Source organism: Phoxinus phoxinus (genome assembly GCF_949152265.1).
Source record: "Phoxinus phoxinus genome assembly, chromosome: 5".
NCBI lineage: Eukaryota > Metazoa > Chordata > Actinopteri > Cypriniformes > Leuciscidae > Phoxinus > Phoxinus phoxinus.
The window spans coordinates 13,940,876-13,962,752 of record NC_136880.1 but is presented as its reverse complement, the minus strand read 5'-3'; the positions used below and the strand labels follow the sequence as shown (position 1 = coordinate 13,962,752).

At 44.7% G+C, this 21,877-nt stretch overlaps 1 protein-coding gene across 2 annotated transcripts; it reads right to left on the bottom strand.

Moving 5' to 3' along the window:
- Positions 1 to 1,380: 1,380 nt before the first annotated feature.
- jmjd4 (jumonji domain containing 4) lies at positions 1,381 to 21,827 on the bottom strand. 2 transcript variants are annotated; one of them, XM_079612136.1, is made up of 7 exons: positions 21,323 to 21,827; positions 21,062 to 21,088; positions 20,645 to 20,810; positions 20,382 to 20,507; positions 19,405 to 19,672; positions 10,400 to 10,546; positions 1,381 to 1,748 (listed from the first exon to the last, which is right to left on the bottom strand). In XM_079612136.1, the coding sequence occupies exons 1-7, from the start codon at positions 21,573 to 21,575 to the stop codon at positions 1,440 to 1,442; spliced, it is 1,296 nt and encodes a 431-aa protein (XP_079468262.1). In that variant the 5' UTR covers positions 21,576 to 21,827; the 3' UTR covers positions 1,381 to 1,439. The 2 variants fall into 2 exon arrangements, with proteins under 2 accessions (XP_079468262.1, XP_079468263.1); XM_079612137.1 differs by lacking the exon at positions 21,062 to 21,088.
- Positions 21,828 to 21,877: the final 50 nt, after the last annotated feature.

Below are 21,877 nucleotides of genomic sequence, written 5' to 3'. Positions count from 1 at the left end.
CGTTCCTGAAGATCGTAATTATCAAGCTTTCCTGAAGATCTTAATTATCAGGCGTTCCTGAAGATCTTAATTATCAAGCGTTCCTGAAGATCGTAATTATCAGGCGTTCCTGAAGATCTTAATTATCAAGCGTTCCTGAAGATCTTAATTATTCCTGAAGATCTTAATTATCAGGCGTTCCTGAAGATCGTAATTATCAAGCTTTCCTGAAGATCTTAATTATCAGGCGTTCCTGAAGATCTTAATTATCAAGCGTTCCTGAAGATCGTAATTATCAGGCGTTCCTGAAGATCTTAATTATCAAGCGTTCCTGAAGATCTTAATTATCAAGCGTTCCTGAAGATCTTAATTATCAGGCGTTCCTGATCTTAATTATCAAGCGTTCCTGAAGATCTTAATTATCAAGCGTTCCTGAAGATCTTAATTATCAGGCGTTCCTGATCTTAATTATCAAGCGTTCCTGGAGATCTTAATTATCAGGCGTTCCTGAAGATCTTAATTATCAAGCGTTCCTGGAGATCTTAATTATCAAACAATGGCTACATCTGAAATCACATATTTTCTGAGTAGGTTATTTACTTTAATTTATGTCATCATGACTGTTAAAAAAGTATGTTCTGTAGTATGAACGAGCATGGCATAAATGTAATCCAGATGCAGTGAAATCATCATGTTGTCATTGTCATGTGACCTATCTGTGTCAGTTGCTTCAGTTCACTGCCATTACAATTCCTCTCCAATGGCCACATGGATAGTAAAGTGCCCATCGATTTCACACTTTAGAAGCACACTCTGGAAGTTATTAGTTTTGTGCAAATGAGCGGCCGGAGCGCATTAAGGGTTTTCTGTTAGAATGGTGTCGTGTTAGCGGCCCCTAAGTTAATAACTAATGATCTTTGCAATAATTTTTTGCAAAAAGGGTGAGACATTTGCTTTACATTAAAAGCATTTGCTTTACATTAAAAGCTCTTTCATACGCAAAGCACGATTATTGAAAAATAACTGAATTCCATCTGCTGAAATGTTGCCTTTGTTAAGTTTATGTTAAGTTAATAACTCAATATTTTGTCACCTTGGAATTATACGATTCTATCTGACATTTTTTTGTCAAAATTGAGTTAATACATTTTTTTGTGTGTATGTTTTGGGAATTTTTATTTAGAAAACAAAAAGTTTCTACCAACAAAGTAGATTGCAAAAACTTTGAAGCACAATATCTCAAAACTGCTCAGAATGCAGATAAAACCTTATAATTTCTTATTATTTCTAGATAGAAGCAGCTATAATTTATAACTTTATTTATAATTTTATAACCTTATAATTCCAAGGTGGCGATTTGTCATGATACTTTTAGCATAAACAACAATGAAAACACAAATATGTTGTTAAAATAATTTATTAACACATTTGCCACAGTTGATCTTCCGCATACAGTATAGTTACACAATTGTACGAACAGCCTCTCTGATCTCCTGAAGCAGTTCCTCAGGTTTGAAGCTCAGAGCTGAAGGGTCCAGTCTCTTAAAGTCTTCATTGCTAAGCATGCTTTCAAATATCTGCAATACTCTCTGGAGGTCAAAGGCTGCATGGTGAGGGCCTAATGCACACAGACTTTCTGCAACGAGGTCTTGGCAATTATCGGCATTTCTGGGACATGAATTCAAAAAGGATATTCGAGTATTTGCAATGGTCTTAAGGAAAGAGGCAAACTCCCCATAATCGATTCCTGTGCATGATTTCATGATCACCTGAAATAGAATATAAAGTAATGTATTATTACAGGAATTAAAAAATGATGTTTACAGTGGCCAAAAATACCTGGCTTAAGATTGGCACGGTAACGCTTTACGATAAGCTTTCATTAGTTAACACTAGTTAATAACTAACAATGAGCAATACATACAGTATTTGTTCATCTTTTTTTGAACGTTAGTTAATAAAAATACAGCTGTTTATTGTTTGTTCGCAGATAATTAACTAATGTTAACAAATACAACTAGATTTGAATAATGTATTTGTAAATGTTGACATTAACATGAACTAAGATTAATAAATGCTGTAGAAGTGCAGTTCATTATTAATTCATGTTAACTAATGTACATTTATTGTAAAGTGTTACCCTTGACACTTTACACCACACTTAATTGTGTTATCACACTTATTCATGTTTAATTTATTTCGGGATGTTTTGGTTGTCAAACATTGTGAAGCATGTCCAAAATGGCAAAAAATAAATAGAGGGAGGTTAGTTCTGATAAAAAAAGGATCATTTGTTTGCAGATGCCATATGGCCAGCACAACCATTGGAAGACTCGAGCTGTAATTGCTCACAGTGGCCTGTTGTGTAGAGCTAGTTGAACATCTGAGAGTAGGTTTAGAGTTAACAAAACCACACAAATCCGACCTTGTTTAGATCAGGTTCAGCGGGTTCACAACACTTGGTATAAATTTTATGTCAACTCAGGGTTTAACTCTGAAGCGTGTTCGTCTGAAAGTGTCACATGTGCAGCAAACAGCCAATCACACGGAACATGGAGCGCATCAGTTTGATTGACCTCTCACGAGAGAGCTGTGCAATTCACTTCTGTTGAAAATGAAGATTATGAAAGATATCACGACTATAAATGCATTTACAAGGCAGAGGTAAACACTGCTGCTCCAGAGAAAGTTTGAAAAGGCAGTTGAAAAAAAAAACTATATCATATAACTATATCAATGCAAGTTAATCAACTTAATTTAAATAGGTTCACAAAGAGCTCAAAAGACAACATGTAAGCTTAAATTAATTTTAAAAGCTTCATATATTAAAACTATTTTTTATGTGTATATTCCAAGCGGCAACCTCCCTGTCTCTCTCTTGAAACCAACACGGAAGTGAATTAAACGGCAATTCATCGACTGGCCGCTTGAGGCTGGCTGCAGAAGGGAGTCAAATCTGTATCTCCCCCATGTTAAAATGCCCAACTTTACAGCAGAAAAAAACATGTTAACAGCCTGGTTCTCTCTGTGGCTTTGGTCTATACAGCTAATTTTGCCCTTCATAACAACTGTGAGGGGGGTGCATTTTTTTATAACTCACCCGTTTAGTTGATTAATATTTAAAGTTCTTCTAAATTAAGGGTGTGTCCACTTTTGAGTGACAGGTGGATTCCCGCTGATGTAAATGCTAGCCGGTTAGCCGTCACTTCACCTCAGCAAATTCCAGCCGCTGAACTTGCCATCTCTGCCGTGTTTGTGCTTTTTTTCGGGATTATTTCATATAATTTAATACACCCATTACTTCGCCCATAACTATTGTAAAGTTACTGCATAATACATTTTCAACTGGCAGAATAGCTGTACAGAATCACGATACAGAGCTCACTTGTAGCTATGTCTGTTAACCATTATAATATTTCGAAGGGCAAAAACAGGACCTTTTAATTGGCATTCTGATTTTAATCATCAACTGTCAGTGTCACTTTAGCGCGAGCCCCTGTGCAGTCGCAGACTTGGTACTGTGAGTAGCATATAGCATTAGCTCCCAAGCCTGCGCTAACCATGGAGCTAACTCCATAACGTCGCGCTAGGTGGGCGTGGTTTCACATAGCCAGGCTCCTCAGCTCCGCCTCTTTGCCCATATTCTGTTATCCGGGAGTGACGAGCGGTGACGCGAGGCCAAAATGGCGACGGCCGGCTCCGCCCACTTTAGGCTTCAAAAATGCTCTTCAGAAACCTACGGGTGACGTCACGGACACTACGTCCATATTTTTTTACAGTCTATGGTATATTCGTACACATTTGAATGCAAAGTTGAATATTAATTGTCGATTCATATAATAACTATGAATAGGCTATATTGTAAAAATTATAAATAAATATAATTCATATAATATTTGGCAATTTTGTGTCTATAATACTTTTACTATAAACTGCTTTCATTTGTAGCAAGAGATACAGGGGGAGTGGCTTTATCGCATCAGATGCATGTCACTTCGCTCATGCTGATTGGTCCAGTTTTGGTCTGCGATCTCTAACCCAGAATAAAACCTGCTCCGGAGCAGGGTAGCCGTGTAGTTTGAGCTAAAAACGTACTCGGTTACTAACGTAACCTCGGTTCTCTCTAGAGAGAGGAACGAGTACTGCGTAGGAACTACGCTATGGGGAAAATCCTTTTCCACGAGAATACTGAAGCCAAAAATTCTCCTTAATTTTGTATAAATGTAAAACACGTTGCCGCAGCATACAAACCTAGGCGAGACAGCTCGCGCACCGATTGGCTGCTATGCTGGCAACTGCTTAAGCCTATCGTCACGTCCCGCCGAAATGGGTGTGGCTTGGGGCTATAAATTGTGCTCGCAGGCTTAACTCTGTGATTTTTAACAGTGAAGCAAAAACAGAGTGCACGCACGACATGATACGCAGTACTCGTTCCTCTCTCTAGAGAGAACCGAGGTTACGTTAGTAACAGAGTACGTTCTCTTACGAGAGATACTCTCGTACTGCGTAGAAACTACGCTATGGGGAACACGATGTAAAACGTTGTGCGTGCTGGGATCCGACACCATAGACCCAAGGCGACCAGCCGGGGTTCATACAGTGCACAACACCCATGGGACTCACAGGGAATCCTGGAAGAAGAGGGTTTAGCCACTAACTTCCGAAAAGAGGCGGCCTAAGCGGCCCTGCTATTCATAATAGCCATACATAAGACTGAATTTCAGTCTTTTTTCCCTTTTGGTCTATTAAACCGAAAGTAACCTGGCTTGAAGATCGGGAACCTCTAGGTTATAAAACCTTATAAATGTAGACAGGGAGGCCCAGCCTGCCGCCATACAGATATCTTGTAAGGCAATCCCACTCGACCAGGCCCACGATGAAGCCATGCTTCTCGTGGAGTGCGCCCTGACACCCAACGGGCATTGTATGCCCTTGGTAGTGTATGCCAGAGCTATTGCGTCCACTATCCATCTGGATAGGCTCTGTTTCGAAGCGGCTAGTCCCTTAGAACGCCCACTAAATGAAACAAAAAGCTGCTCCGTCTGTCTGAAAACAGACGAGCGTGACACATATGCTCTCAATGCCCTGACCGGGCAGAGAGAACTTTCGTCCGCATTTTCCCCAGCGACCGGTAGGGCGGACATGACCTGTGCCCTAAACGGTGTATTAAGGGATTTAGGAACATAACCGTGCTTAGGATTGAGTATGACCCTCGAGTCGTTAGGCCCAAACTCCAAACACGTAGCGCTCACAGAGAGCGTAAGTGTAATTCCCCAATGCGCTTCACTGAAGCAAGAGCCAGAAGAAACACCGTCTTGAATGACAGGTGTTTGAATTCAATCTCCTGTAAAGGCTCAAACGGGTGGCCTTTCATGGCTTCTAATATCGTAGAAAGGTCCCATATGGGAACTGCTGGAGGTCTGGGAGGATTCAGTCTCCTGGCTACCCTGAGGAACCGGATGACTAAATCGTTCCTTCCTATAGACTGGCTAAGCGCTGTTTCAGAGAAAGCCGCTATGGCCGCCACATATACTTTGAGAGTGGAAGGGGACCTTCCCTTATCCAGCAGCTCTTGTAGGAAGGAGAGAACCTCTGCCACTCCGCAATCTGGGGGTGACACACCACGAGCTGTGCACCAACCGGAAAATACCGACCATTTAGAGGCATAGAGACGTCGCGTAGACGGGGCTCTGGCCTGCGTGATCGTGTTTAACACTCCCTGTGGGAGGTCAGCGGATAACCGTTGATGGCCCACACATGAAGGGACCATAGCTCTGGGTGGGGATGCCAAATCGAGCCATTGGCTTGAGAAAGGAGATCCTTCCTCAGAGGCACTGGCCACGGGGCGGTGCTTGCTAACTGCATCACAGCTGGGAACCAAGGCTGGTTCGTCCAGAGTGGCGCTATCAGCAGCACTGAGCATCCTTCCTCCCTGATCCGCTCCACCACCTGGGTTAGGAGGGAGACAGGGGGAAAAGCATAGAGAGGACGATGAGGCCACGAGTGGGTCAGAGCGTCCTCGCTCTTCGAGAAAAATTCTGGACAGTGAGCGTTTTCCTGAGACGCAAACAGGTCTACTTCCGCTCTGCCGAATTTCCTCCACAGCAGTCGTACTGTCTGTGGGTGTAGAGACCATTCTCCTGTCGGAACGTGGTTCCTGGACAGTCTGTCTGGTCCTATATTCAGGCGTCCCGGCACGTGGGCTGCTTTCAGCGAGAGCAGGTTGCTGCGCGCCCATATCAGGAGGCGTCTGGTTAGCCTGTACAAAGTCAGGGACCTGAGGCCGCCCTGGCGATTTATGTAGGATACCACTGATATGTTGTATGAACGTATCAGAACGTGGCACCCCGCTATCAGGGGATGAAAGCGCGTGAGCGACTTGCTCACTGCTAACATTTCGAGGCAGTTTATGTGGAGGAGCTTCTCCCGTTCTGACCATAGGCCAAGAAGCGGTCTGCCCTCGAGCAGCGCTCCCCATCCTGCGTTGGATGCGTCCGTAGACACCACCCTCAGTCTCGAAAAAGTCCCCAGGCTTACACCTGAATGGTACCAGTCTTTCGACCCCCAAGGGTTCAAAGCTGTGATGCATGCTTGATCGACCTTGAGGCGAAGATGACCGGTTGCCCACGCACTGTGAGGCACTCTCTCTTTGAGCCAGAACTGCAGTGGGCGCATGCGCAGCAGGCCCAGCTGAAGGACTGAAGATGCTGAGGCCATGAGACCCAGCATCTTTTGAAATCTCTTGAGAGGGGCTACAGCGCCGCAGCGGAAAGAGCTGACCGTGCGCTGAATATCCAGTGTACGCTGGGGTGACAGCCATGCTGTCATCGACAGCGAGTTCAGTTCTATATGTCACATAAGACAGTGTATAGTATCTTCAAACTATATCTGTCCCGCATCTCTGCACTCCAATTTGTAATGAATTCCAGACAATCCCTTTAAGCTCCTTTCAAGATATAATTAAGCATTTGAAACCCACTACATGCCCTCTTGATATTGTTCCCACTCGGTTTTTTCTTGAGGTCTTTGATTTTGTCGGACCAAGTATTTTAGCTATAATAAATAAGTCACTTCTTACAGCAACCGTTCCAAGATATTTTAAACACGCAATTGTTAAACCACTGCTTAAAAAACCTAATCTCGACCCGGCCGTCTTATCAAGTTATTGACCGATCTCAAATTTGGCTTTCATCTCTAAAGCCTTAGAAAAGGTGGTTTTAGTACAATTACAGAGCTTCTTAGAATCAAACAATATATTTGAAAAATTTCAATCTGGTTTCAGGAAGCATCATAGTACGGAGTCTGCACTTTTAAAAGTTTTAAATTATATTTTATTAACTGTAGACTCAGGGGACTCAATGATACTTCTAGATTTAAGCGCTGCTTTCGATACCGTCGATCACAAAATTCTTATATCGCGCCTAGAAGAATATGTGGGTATTGAAGGTCGCGCTCTGGACTGGTTCAAATCATATCTCGAAGATAGGACTTTTTCTGTTTGTCTTGATGGTTTTTCTTCATCCAGCTGCGCCCTGATGTTTGGAGTTCCTCAGGGCTCTATTTTGGCTCCTGTTTTGTTCTCATTGTACATGCTTCCTTTGGGGTCTATTAACCAAGCACAAGCTGTCATTTCATTTGTATGCCGATGACACCCAAATTTATTTGCCCCTGAAGCAAAACGACAAAACAGCTTTGAGATCCTTAGCTGTATGTTTGGCTGATATTAAGTCTTGGCTTTCTTCAATTTTTTTGCACCTTAATGAGAGCAAAACAGAGGTTATGGTTTTTGAGCCTTCAGGCACCTTTAATTATGATTTGGGAGACTTAGTTTGCTATGAAAGATCCTCTACAAAAAATTTGGGTGTCATTTTTGAATCCTCACTCAAATTTGACAAACAGATAAACTCTGTAGTTAGATCTTGTTTTTTCCAACTATGATTGTTATCTAAAACCAAGAGTTTTTTAACCTTTTCTGAGTTTGAGAGAGTGATCCATGCATTTGTGTCATCTCGGCTGGATTATTGTAATTCTCTCTATGTCGGAATTAGTCAATCTAATATAAATCGACTTTAGATGGTTCAGAACGCAGCTGCCAGACTTTTGACTGGTACTCGCAAGTTCGAACATATTAGCCCTGTACTGCGCTCCTTGCACTGGTTGCCGGTCCACTACAGAATTGATTTTAAAATTTTACTTTTTGTTTTTAAAGCTTTGAATGGTTCAGCCCCTACTTATCTTTGCGACCTTGTGAACCCAAAAACCTCTGTTAGATCTCTGAGATCCTCTGAACAAAAATTACTGATGGTCCTTAGATCTAGATTAAAGCTGCGAGGTGACCGGGCTTTTTCTGTTGTTGGGCCAAAGTTGTGGAACAGTCTCCCGGTCTCCCTCAGATCAGTTTCATCAGAAGCTGAATTTAAATCTAAGCTAAAAACATACCTTTTTTCTCAGGCATATAACTGTTCCTAGACTTTCTAGACTTTTTAGACCTTTTATCAGTGTTCTGATTTACTTATTCTCTCTTTTTGCTTTGCGGTCTTTATTATATTTATGTATGCATGTATGTGTTATGCATGTTTTTGTGTATAGGTGTGTACTGTGTGTATATGCACATGCATGTATATTTGTGCATGTGTACATGTATGTGTGTTTATATGCATATGTGTATATCACTTATTTTATACCTTTTTTAGTATGACATTGTACAGCACAGTGGTCAACTATTGTTGTTTTTACTGTGCTTTATAAATAAACTTTGATTTGATTTGATTTGATATCCCTAGAAACAAAATAGTCTGACTGGGAAATAGCGAACTCTTTTCCCAGTTCACTGTTAAACCGAGATTGTCGAGGTGGTTCAGTAACATGGCTCTGTGCTCCACGATCTCTGTGTGAGATTGGGCTAGAATGAGCCAGTCGTCCAAATAATTCAACACTCGAACGCCCCTGAGTTTGAGGGGTGTGAGCGCTGCGTCCATGCACTTCGTAAATGTACGGGGTGCCAGGGACAAGCCGAACGGCAGGACTGTGTACTGATAAGCCTGACCCTTGAAGGCGAATCTCAAAAATTGCCTGTGACGTGACGCAATTTGTATTTGAAAATACGCGTCCTTTAGATCAATTGACACAAACCAGTCTCCTTGGCGAACATGCTCGAGGATTTGTCTGGTTGTGAGCATCTTGAACTGGCGCTTCATAAGCGCTTTGTTCAGTTGACGCAGATCTAGTATGGGTCTGAGACCCCCGTCTTTTTTGGGTACTAGGAAGTATCTGCTGTAAAGACCCCCTTCGCTTTGAGCTTGAGATAAGGGTTCTATCGCCCCCTTGCTCAACAGTTTCTGAATTTCGGCTCGAAGTAGATGTGCTACATTCAAATCTACCGTGGTCTCGACGCGCGCCGCATGGTGGCGAGGGCGTCGGCGAAACTGCAGCGAATAGCCTTCTTTTATGATGTTTAGCACCCATTCCGAAACTCCGGGGAGCTTCGCCCACGCAACTGCACGGGTTGATAGGGGCTGAAGCGCGCTCTGATCGGCTTGCGATACAGCGGCTTTGGTGAGCTGTGACGTAAGCGCCATGCTCGTAACATCTGAGGCGGGGGCCGCGCTGATGACAGCGGGCAGAATGTCCGCGCTCGACCCCTCTACAGTGGTTAACCGGGAGGGGGAGGGCTGGACGAGTTCCACTGGAACTGTGATGCTTGTGTGTGGTGGGTGTGGGCGCGGGGAAGCAGGCACATTTACCACCTTTATAGCATCGCTCGCCTGGGCAGAGTTAAAAAATAAAGCTGCTTGGTTTGTGTTTTTAATGTTGTGCACAATAGCCTAAATATTTAAAAATTGTAATGTATATTGCTGCCACAATAACGGCCCATTTCAAATGTTAATCTGTTTTTTTTTTATCTCTTTCTCCTTTTTGTTTGCTGAGGTAGAGCGGTGTTGTTCTTATACACTTTTATTACTGAAATACTGGAAATTATGTACATCTTAAAAATGCATGCAAATTACAGTGAAGTGCAACAGTTATCGTACGTACAGTGCTTGGCAGTTAATTTTGAAGTGATCTCTTCTTGTAAACTCAGAGATGTAGATTTGGACGGCAATTAAATGACCACACGAGCTTGGTGTTTGTCAAGAAACAGTAGGTAATTCAGCCGGTGATTTTTACGCAGGTGGTGAGAGAAAAACACTGACATTTTGGAACAATAGCGTCTGAATAGGGCTTTAGAGTTCTTTTTGCGCCACCAATATTTTAATGATTTAAAAAGGTTAGGGTCATGATTTCACAGAAGAACAACACCACACCATACGTGTATTGTTACCACCATTTGTTGTCTGCATCGGGGATCTGATAGAGCGTTTGGACCCAGAAACAGTGATGTCAGACTTAACAACCTAGAGCCAAAAAAATACACAGTTACCTGACAATGCTGATGCCAGGTGTCCATAGTATCACGCCATTCCTCAATTTCTCTCTGGACAGAAGAAAGTTCATCTTGCAGGAACTGCCACATGATGTCCAAATTACAGCCATTCAGCCAGTTATGATTGATGGAAATGGTATCCTCCTATTATTAAGAGATGCATTATCGAAACTGAGATGGCAGACTGGTCAAATAAGTATGTTTTACTATACTATGATAACTAAGGACAGGGTCTTCAAAATATATTAAAAAATTTATTTATTTATTTATTTTGACTTTTGAGTGAAATAAGACCCAAGTTTCATTAGATTCACCCAAATACAGCTAGAGTATTTGGTTATGGTAAATGGTATATGGTTTTCAACTCCAGGTCTGGGGACAGCACTGTACATGTTGTATGTCTCCCATATCTGACAGACCAAAGTTAATGCAGCTCTCAGCAAAAAAGCAGCACAGTAACTAAGTGAGAAAGAAAGTGTGTAGACATACAACATGCGCAGTACTGTGGGTCTCCAAGCCAGAGGTGAGAGCTAGATCCTACTGACCAAGAGACCTACTGAACTACTGCAGCAAATTACTTTTTGTATGGACTTAAAAATGCATGCATTATAGATATAACATATTTTATAATAATATAAATAGAATTACGATGTACAAAAAAAATAACACAAGCTTATACTATTAGTAGGTTACTCCCATAACCCCGGTTCTCAGATGACAAAAGTGAGGTACAGGTGAAACTCGAAAAATTAGAATATCGTGCAAAAGTTCATTTATTTCAGTAATTCAACTTAAAAGGTGAAACTAATATATTATATAGACACATTACATACAAAGTGAGATATTTCAAGCCTTAATTTATTATATTTTTGATGATTATGGCTTACAGCAGGGGTCACCAAACTCTGTCCTGGAGGGCCGCTGTCCTGCAGAGTTTAGCTCAAACCAGGTCCAACACACCTGCCTGAAAGTTTCTAGTATGCCTAGTGAGAGCTTGATTAGCGGGTTCAGGTGTTTAACTGGAGTTGGAGCTAAACTCTGCAGGACAGCGGCCCTCCAGGACCGAGTTTGGTGACTCCTTACATCTATGAAAACCTTTTCACAATATTCTAATTTTGTATTTGGGGTTTTCATAAGCTGTAAGCCATAATCATCAAAATTATAACAAATAAAGGGTTGAAATATCTCACTTTGCATGTAATGAGTATGAGTAACGTCTCGGTTACGTATGTAACCCTCGTTCCCTGAAGGAGGGAACGGAGACGTAGGTCGTGACCGACCAATAGGAATCTCGCTAGAGAGCCGATCTACTTCGAGTGAAACTAAACGAGCCAATACACATTGGCGTGCAATCATTTGCATCAGCTGCGCAGCCTCGCAGCGCGGGTATATAACGAGCAGCTGGTGATTGCACTGTAGTTTTTTGCTGAGGAGCCAAGCCGATAAGCTGGCTGCCCCGGCGGGCGGCAGCAGATGTGGCGACGGGACCTACGTCTCCGTTCCCTCCTTCAGGGAACGAGGGTTACATACGTAACCGAGACGTTCCCTATCAGTCGGTCACTACTACGTAGGTCGTGACCGACCAATAGGAATCCCTACCAAAGCGCCACAGCTGCTGCACCCCATCCAGCGCCCTGTGCAAGCCTCTACACCTTCTTGCCTGGAAGGACGATAGGAGGCGGCTTACACAGAGTGAACCTGTCACTGTTGTTCCGTGATAACCCATACAGTGAGATTAACACTGGGAAAGCGTGCCCGAACTGAAGGAGGGGAACGCTGCGGAAGCCACATTCTCAAGGAGTTAAGTGGAGATAACATATGGACTAACCCGAGGGTTGTACAGCATATGAGTAATGGGTGACTTAGCCCAAGGGAAAGACACGGGCTTCCGTTTAGGAGCAGCCGTGGAGAATATACACATATGGGATCCCCGTAGGGTCACACATATGGGACCCAGCCTATATCCGGTTCTCAAGGATTCAGCGGATACAGGCCTGGCACCGGACGCTCCGCCATGTCCGGCCCGAGGGTGTTCGGAGGACTCACAGGTTTTTCACACTGGAGAATAAGGGTGCACAGTAGGGTGCAGCAAGCCGACAGAGCCGGGCCTCTCAGTGCTTTTACCCGTCTAGGGTGAGAACACGGGAGGAGACCGGCTCTACACGTAGGCTATAGTATCTAGCGAACGTGTTAGGTGTCGCCCAGCCCGCAGCTCTACAGATATCTGTTAGCGAGGAGCCACGTGCCAGCGCCCAGGAGGATGCAACGCCTCTCGTGGAGTGTGCATGCAACCCGAGCGGGCAGGGCACGCCTTGAACTTGGTAAGCCAAGGCGATGGCATCCACTATCCAGTGGGCCATCCTCTGCTTGGAGACAGCCTTTCCCTTCTGCTGGCCTCCGTAACAGACAAAGAGCTGGTCTGAGGTCCTGACGCTTTGAGTTCTGTCCACGTACATACGCAGAGCGCGAACGGGACAGAGCAAAGCCAGGGCTGGGTCTGCCTCCTCCAGGGGCAGCGCTTGCAGGTTCACTACCTGGTCCCTGAAGGGAGTGGTAGGAACCTTGGGCACATAGCCAGGCCGGGGTCTCAGTACAACATGGTTGTCACCCGGCCCAAACTCTAGGCACGATTCGTCGACCGAAAATGCCTGCAGGTCCCCTACCCTCTTGACAGAGGCCAGTGCAACCAGCAGCAAAGTCTTCATGGAGAGAAGCTTTAGGTCCGCTGATTGCAATGGCTCAAAGGGAGCATCCTGAAGTGCTCGAAGCACCAGGGAAAGGTCCCAAGAGGGTATGGAGGGGGGTCGAGGAGGATTTAATCGTCTCGCCCCCCTAAGGAACCTGACGACCAGGTTGTGCTTTCCAACGGTTTTGCCATCTATGTGGTCGTGATAGGCTGAAATAGCGGCAGCATGTACTTTGAGGGTGGAGGGAGACAGCCTTCGCTCCAACCCTTGCTGCAAGAAGGAAAGCACGGACCCTATCGAACATCTTCGGGGGTCTTCTCGGCGAGAAGAGCACCACTCGACGAACAGGTTCCACTTCAAGGCGTACACACGTCTCGTGGACGGCGCCCTTGCAGAAGTGATGGTGTTAAGTACCTCTGGGGGTAAGTCACCTAGAACCTCCGCATCCCGTCCAGGGACCAGACATGGAGTTTCCAGAGGTCTGGACGCGGGTGCCACAGGGTGCCCCGTCTCTGAGTCAGAAGATCCTTCCTCAGAGGAATGGGCCAGGGAGGGACTGTCACGAGGAGCATGAGTTCTGGGAACCAAGTCCGGGTGAGCCAATAGGGAGCCACCAGAAGGACCTGCTCCTCGTCCTCCCTGGCTTTGCACAAGGTCTGTGCAAGTAGGCTCACTGGGGGGAACGCATATTTGTGGAGGCCCCGGGGCCAGCTGTGTGCCAGTGCGTCCGTGCCGAGTGTTCCCTCGGTCAGGGAGCAAAACAGCTGGCAGTGGGTGGTTTCTGAGGAGGCAAACAGGTCTACCTGAGCCTCCCCGAACTCTCTCCACATCAGCTGAACCGCCTGGGGGTGGAGTCGCCATTCTCCCGGGAGCACAGCTCGTGATAGCTCGTCGGCCACACGGTTGAGCACCCCGGGGACATACATGGCTCGAAGCGACCTCAGATGCTTCTGACTCCAGAGGAGGAGATGGCGGGCGAGTTGCGACATGCGACGGGAGCGTAGACCACCTTGTCGGTTGATGTACGCAACGGTCGCTGTGTTGTCCGTACGGACCAGCACGTCTCTGTCCTGTAGCGGCCTCTTTAGGCGGCTCAGAGCGAGATGTACTGCTAGCAACTCGAGGCAGTTGATATGCCAATGCAGTTGGGGAGCCGTCCACACCCCTGACACTGCATGCCCGTTGTACGTGGCGCCCCAGCCGGTGGCAAAGGCATCTGTGAATACCACAGCATGCCTGGACACCTGTTCCAAGGGCACTCCTGCCCGTAGGAACGAGGGATCTGACCACGGGCTGAAGGTCTGGCGGCACGCCGGTGTGATTGCCACCCGGTGAGTGCCGTGATGCCACGCCCATCTCGGGACTCGGCCGTGAAGCCAGTGCTGAAGCGGTCTCATATGAAGCAGCCCGAGCGGGGTTACCGCTGCTGCCGCTGCCATATGCCCCAGGAGCCTCTGAAAAAGTTTCAGTGGGACCGCCGTCCTGCCTTTGAACGTGTTCAAGCAGTTCAGCACCGACTGGGCGCGCTGCTCTGTGAGGCGCGCTGTCTGTGCGACCGAATCCAACTCCATACCGAGAAAAGAGATCCTCTGCACGGGGGCGAGTTTGCTCTTTTCCCAGTTGACCTGAAGGCCCAACTGGCTGAGGTGCCTGAGCACGAGGTCCCTGTGTTCGCATAACTGATCTCGAGAGTGTGCTAGTATGAGCCAGTCGTCGAGATAGTTGAGGAGGCGAACGCCCTGTTCTCTCATGGGAACAAGGGCCCCCTCCGTGACTTTCGTGAAGACACGGGGAGACAGGGACAGCCCGAAGGGCAGGACCTTGTACTGATATGCTCGACCCTCGAACGCAAAGCGCAGAACGGCCTGTGTCGAGGAAGAATCGAGACATGAAAGTACGCGGCCTTCAGGTCGATCACTGCAAACCAATCTTGGGGACGGATGCATCTGAAAATGCGTCTCTGCGTGAGCATTTTTAACGGTAGCTTGTGGAGGCTCCGATTCAAAACTCGCAGATCCAAGATCGGTCGTAACCCACCACCTTTCTTGGGTACAATGAAGTAGGGACTGTTGTGTCCTGACCTCATATCGGCTGGAGGGACCGGCTCTATCGCGTCCTTCGCCAGTAGGACTGCGATCTCCGCACGCAAGACATGGGCATCGGCTGCTCTCACTGTAGTGGAGTGGATGGCCCGAAACTTGGGGGGATGCCGGGCGAACTGAATCGCATAGCCGAGCCTGATGGTCCGAATGAGCCAGCGAAACGGACTGGGGAGCGCTAACCAGGCTCGCAGAGACCGTACAAGCGGGACCAAAGGGACCGTAGGTGTACCCGGAGTGGGGCAGCGAGGTGGAACACAGGGACGCGGCCCGGGAGGCTCTCTTGGGGAGGCGGTCCGTAGCGTCGTCTAAGTGTGCTGTGCAGCACTTACCTGGTTCCACGAGGCAGGAGGTGCAGGAGGCGGCTTGGTTGCGTTCTCGAACCACACACTGCGCTGCCCGCTGGCGACAGAAGAGGCGGATGAGGGTGGTGAGGATTTTCTCCTCCCACTACTCTCCAGACCCTCTTCAGACCCAGAGATAGAGGATCTGCTCTTTTTTTTTTTTTTTTTTGAGAACTTGGGAACCACTGTGACTCCAGTGGTGGAACAGAATTTTGACTCAAAAGATTAGTTTCCCAGCCCTCTACTGGGAGAGAGCAGCTCCACCCATCTCCGGGTCACCCGTCTCCAGTGATTGTTTCACCGACCACTTAAACAGTGGTTGAGACGGGTGGTGTCATCCTCCTGCAGCGGACACAGTAGAGCAGGCTGTGCTGGAGTTCTCTTTTTTGCAGGGGATGACACCCTTGGCGACGAGTAGACTGAGGGGCAGCCCACGAGGTACTCTGGTGGTACGTCAGGGGAAGCGCTTCAGTCTGCTGCTGACTGTGGAGAACTGCTGGGCCAGTTCTCAACAGTGTCGCTGAAAAGGCCACCTTATGAGATGGAGCCTCGAGAAAGCGTACTTTGACGAGCTCTCACACCTCTACAAGGACAGCCAGGGGGGCTTCTGGACCACCAAGGTGGACATCGTCTGATCGAGGGCCAGCACTGTGACTTGAACACGGTCAGTCGACAAGCGCAGCTCAACCCCGGCTCAGAACTACCCTCGTGCAATAAGAGTGCCTTGGCCTCGCATGCAGGGTAGAGGTGGCCTGCCCGAGGCACGGCCACCCCACTATCGAGGGTAGTGAGAGAGGTGAAAACTTTATGCAGAATTTGGCACTTTTGGCGTTCCATATTTTTGGCACCAATATAGCTCCATACTGTTAAGTTTTCAATGCACGTCCGAGAAAGACCCGGGAAAGCATGGCTGTCCGCTCTGAATCTGATTCAGCATAAGCACACACACTATTACAGTGGGAACTTAACATCATCCTCATTTCCAGAACAAAACAGCCCCTCTCTCCGATGTAGCAATCGACATCTGCCCTCAGCTGGAGCCTTGAATGAAACGCTAGGTTCCTCCATTTTTTTTTTTTTTGAAGGACCAGCCATCTCATCCAGAAGCTGCACAGCTTGTGATGCGCTAGAGAGGGAGGGGCCCTAGGGGGTTGGTTCCCCGAAGGAGAAGCCCTCAGCTCTCAGGATCACCCAAGCTATTCTACTGAAGTAGACCTCTCCTGGTGGCCACCAGGGAGGGCGCTACAACGGAGAATAGACATGGGGACCGCGCACCTAGAGCGCCGAGCGAGCGCTGGGTCGCCGTGACAACCCGCGCTGCAGCCCGGCAGCTCGACGGCACACGACACGCTGGTGTCCCAGAGTGTCGAGCAGACCTGCAGCTGTGCTTTCACACACAAGCAGCGGCTGGCCAACAACAGAGGGGACTCAAGCTTTCCGGAGAAAGCAGAGTCAACCGGCGTGCCGACGTGGTCATGTTCCCGTGCGAAAACATGAACCACCCACGAACACAGTCTCACATGTTTCCCAGGCATGCGAGACAGTGATCGTGGCCGTCAGTGAGGACAGGAAACGACCGCATCCAGAAACACACGGGTGGAATGTCATCTTTAGAAAGACGCAACTCACACCCATGTAAGCTCTTTCAGGTGAATGCTCTTCTTGATACTGAAGCACGCAGGGGAACGGTCGCAGCGGACACAGACAGAAATGTTCAACCTGTCGTGCGCTGTCTCTCTTCACGGCGGTCTTACCAGCCGTAAGAACGGCTATTTAACGCTCTTGGCGCACCGTTACCAGCTGTGAAAACAGCTTTTTTGTTTTGCTCAGAAACACAAAAACAAAAGAAAGTCGACCCCACTGCTGCGCTGTATCGCCCGTACCAGACACGAGAGATCTTCCTGAAGAGCTTGCTCGTTGTTTGATCACTCAATATTAGATAGATTAAACAGCATCGGTTGGCTCCGAAGCAAAAAGCTACAGTGCAATCACCAGCTGCTCGTTATATACCCGCGCTGCGAGGCTGCGCAGCTGATGCAAATGATTGCACGCCAATGTGTATTGGCTCGTTTAGTTTCACTCGAAGTAGATCGGCTCTCTAGCGAGATTCCTATTGGTCGGTCACGACCTACGTAGTAGTGACCGACTGATAGGGAACTAATAATATATTAGTTTCACCTTTTAAGTTGAATTACTGAAATGAACTTTTGCACGATATTCACATTTTTTGAGTTTCACCTGTATCTACTATGGGAACAAATCAGGCGTGACCGACTGCGGAACCGACTGACAGACCAATCGCTACAGCGATCAGTGTGACCCCGCCTCCCTAGCATATAATAACTCACTGCAGCCCACTGTCGCATCATTATCATATCTTCATATCTTGTAAGTCTGCCAGAAGGGCGGTTAGGTGAGAATCAGGATTACGCAAGTAACCTAACGTTCTCGATCAATGATCCGTTCGATGTCTCACAGTGAGTAATAAACCACTCCTGTTTTGCAGATATTCTGAATGAACAGACACAACATAAAAATTTAGGTTGCAAACAATTCTAATACTAATGTAAAATCCATAATTTTTTTTATTTAATACACACTATACACTGTATATATATGGTGTACACAAGCACAAAGGGTTGTGCAAAATGTTTTACTGAACGTGTGTAAGTGGCATTGCTATGTCATATCACGCACCGCTCCCACACCAAGTACTGAATGAGCCAGAGATGGCTCAGTCACATCCAATCAATAATATATGTGTGTGTGCTTATGCCCAGCTCGCTGTAGCAGAAATGTACTGAATGAATAGAAATACCCCTGAAGTGCCCAGGAAGTAATACTTTACAATAGGATTTACTGCATTTGTGATGTTACCGATCAACTCCATATGTGAACTGTTAAATGGTAAATCCACTAATGTTTATTCTTTACAGGAAAGAAGGCGAGAATGACGAGGTAGGGGGCTACTGCCAGTTATATACTAAGGAGGAGGAACTCCGTGATCGTTGTAGCAATTGGTCTGTTAATCTGACAGACGGTCACGCCTGAGGCGCTCCCATAGTTGAATATCATCTTCTGGAGTGTCCAATTCTGCTCCAGGAGGGCCACTATCCTGCAGAGTATCCAAACACACCTGAACCATCCACTTTGCTTTTGGGGCAATCCATCTCAAGTAGTCCAATTTGAGTAGCTTGACCATGTTTATTTTTCCTCATTTTTTGAGTGATTACTTCTATGGTATTGCAAAACATCACTAACAATTTTAGTAACAATATACTATAAATAAATATTTTGAGCCCTTATACCCTCTTACCTCTAAACCTAACCTTAGCTTTCTTTTAAATATATACAGTATAAAGAAAAACATAACAGACAAACATATGTAATCACAATAATTGATTTATTGCAAAAACGTCCAAATGAAGATGTTGCATTTGCAGTCTGTTTATAATAGTTTTGTGCAAAGTGCAGATATTATTCATTTAAATTGGTAATCACTGAAAGTCTTATCCAATAAATAGGCTGCAAATTTTGAATATGTAAGTGCATGATTTTATGCTTCCAGTCACTGCTGAGGATGGAGATGAAGATCAGTGATTAAAGGCTTGAATTCAGGTCTGTTCCTCACAATAATATGGGTTCTGAAGATTTGGATTACAAATAAAATGTATTGTTTTTATGATAATTTTGTTGCGTTTTTGTATTTTCCCTTCAGTAGTGGGCACTTGTGCAACATACTAAGCAATATTGTTCCTCCAAGTACATGAGACAGGACATTGGCCCTCCAGGACAAAGATTGGACACCCTAATACATCTAAAGATCTAATACATCTTACATATTTGGACACAATTAAACCATTATTACTTACCAAATTGTAAACTTGATGATGCCAACCACTAGGTACAAAGATTATCTCCCCAGCTTCTTGAATGATCTCTAAAGGCTGACAGGCCTCTTCAAACTGTGCATACAGACCTTTGTCTTGAAGGACGGGTGCTGTTACATCATAGGCTAAGTTGCCATGACAGTCCCGGAGGAACTCCTCTTGGCCTGGAGGATACAGGAGCCATTTCTTACGTCCGCAGATGTTGGCAGACCAACTGTAAGAGCGAAACACATCTGCATGGAAAGGTGTCCTAGAGGCAAGAACAAAAAAAGTTACTATCGACATCCAAAGGGGTGACAAGTAGCTCATGAAGTGGCTGACTTGACATATTTCTGCAAATGTCAATGCACACCAATTTATTTAAATTTAAAAAACAGAACATAACATTTAAATATAACAGAACATATGTTTAAGCATATATATATGTGTATACATGTTTAAATTTAAATAAATTTATATATATATATATGCAATTAGTCAAATATTTTGACTTTATAAAACAAATAAACATGTATAATTTGGCAGGGAGTGCACAAACTATATTATAATGCCTTATAATTACATTGGGGTTCAAAAGTCTGAGAACACTTGTCTTGTGAAAATGCTTAATTTTCCAATTTAAAGGTGATGCACTTCATTACAAATAATAATCACAAAAACATACATGAATAGCATCTTTTTTTTTTGAGTAGTTTGTCTGTCCTTGCTGTACTTTAAAGACAAAATATTTGAATTATTTAAGAATGTTCCAAAAAGCATTTTGTGTATTTCAATGGAATCTGACCTTTTGTGCAACTTACTTAAAAATAATGCAGAATCATAAATATTTCTTCTCTTTACACCATAATGTTCCTGTGTTGTACATATAGCTTTGCAAAATACCAAAACTGACCAGACTTTCAACGTGGTATACCAGACTTTTATACCCAACTGTATGTGGACATTTATTCATACGGTACCATGACCCCTTAGGTCCCATGTAGACAAAACGATAATCATCCACTTCAGATGTGTCCCAATATTCATTCAGCCAATCAGAGGAGAAGTAAATTGGGTTCTTGTAAGTGTTATGCTCAGGAAAGTTCCTAAAATGAACAAAAATATTTGACATAAACTTCCTTGATTTTACAACAACGTTTCAAAGCTAATCTTATTCATTCCATTCAAAACTACTACATATATTGTGCAATAACCTAGGTTACATGCTTTTAAAGAGCTGTACCTCTGCATATGCCAGTCCTTTAAGTAAAGACATCCTTTGGGTGAAGAATGCCCATTCTGTATGTACTCCCTCCAGTACTGGATAAACTCCTTAAAAGGCATGATCTGCTTCGGGTTGGAATTGTATTCTTTTGCACTGCAGTTTGCAACAGGAACAGGAGTCTCATCTGTATAATAAAATTAGGCTATTTATAGATAACATATTAAAGACACAGTTATACATAGAATATTAATTAGGATACATGATTTGTTATCGTTTTGGTACTTTTTTTAATTGGTCAACTTTTAAAAATGGATACTCACCAATACACAACAAAATTACATTACAATATTTTAAATAAATCAATTTAATTATCAGTTATGTCAACAGCAATGCAAAATACATGTTTCAAATGAGCATAGGGAAATGTTGCATTACTGTAATGTGCAGTCATCCCTTTTTTTTCTGTGGACAAATGGCAGAAGCAAAAAAAAGAAAAGTAAATAAAAAAGTAAATAAAAATCAAAGTAAGTCTATTTAAAATCAGACCTGGTGGCTTCTCGAGGAGGGCTGTGTGCACCTTGCCCAGTTACTGTACTCATGATGTCCATATCTTACATTTTAGAGCTGGAACTTATAATGTGTGACATGCTAATGCAAGTATAATAAAATATAATAGAATAGCATTATTTTGCTCACCAAATTCATGCAGAAGTCGTTGTAAATTTGGCTTTCCATCAACCGTGACCCAATTTTTTCTGCAATTCCAATCTTCTGTGAATTTTTTGGAAAACATGCATGGCTGATTTGGAATCAGGTAGTTCTTGAAGAATTTAAAGTAAGGTGTTTCTCTCTCTATGTAGTCAATAAAATAAGAGGAGCAGTGCTGTTGATGGATCTGCCTGGGCATTTTGGCCAAACTGCAGCAATTATGAAAGGTTTCCCTATCCATGACATCTCAGAAAGGAGCTCAGCCTTGTTTATTCACTAACATAAAAATTCCGCACGTTTTTTCATGCTTGATATATCATAATATTAAAAACAAAATCTTAATTAAAACTTTAAGTTCAAGATAATATCAACATATAGCCAACAGATAGGCCTAGAACACATTTCAACAGCCTCATTCCTTTCCGGTGACCGGTTTGCGTGGTTATATTTAAGCTGTAGAAGCCCAACTAATGTTTCGACGGTGCAACGTCACGCTTACGGGTAATTCAAATTTCGATACAAACCGATTAATGTTTTCTATAT

Excerpts from the sequence above, each read along its gene's own strand:
- jmjd4 (XM_079612136.1), bottom strand. The coding sequence starts at position 21,575 with ATGGATAGGGAAACCTTTCATAATTGCTGCAGTTTGGCCAAAATGCCC. Across the intron at positions 21,089-21,322 it reads ACGACTTCTGCATGAATTTG|AAAAAAAAGGGATGACTGCA; the intron begins GTGAGCAAAATA and ends ATTTGTCCACAG. Across the intron at positions 20,508-20,644 it reads AAGGACTGGCATATGCAGAG|GAACTTTCCTGAGCATAACA; the intron begins GTACAGCTCTTT and ends TGTTCATTTTAG.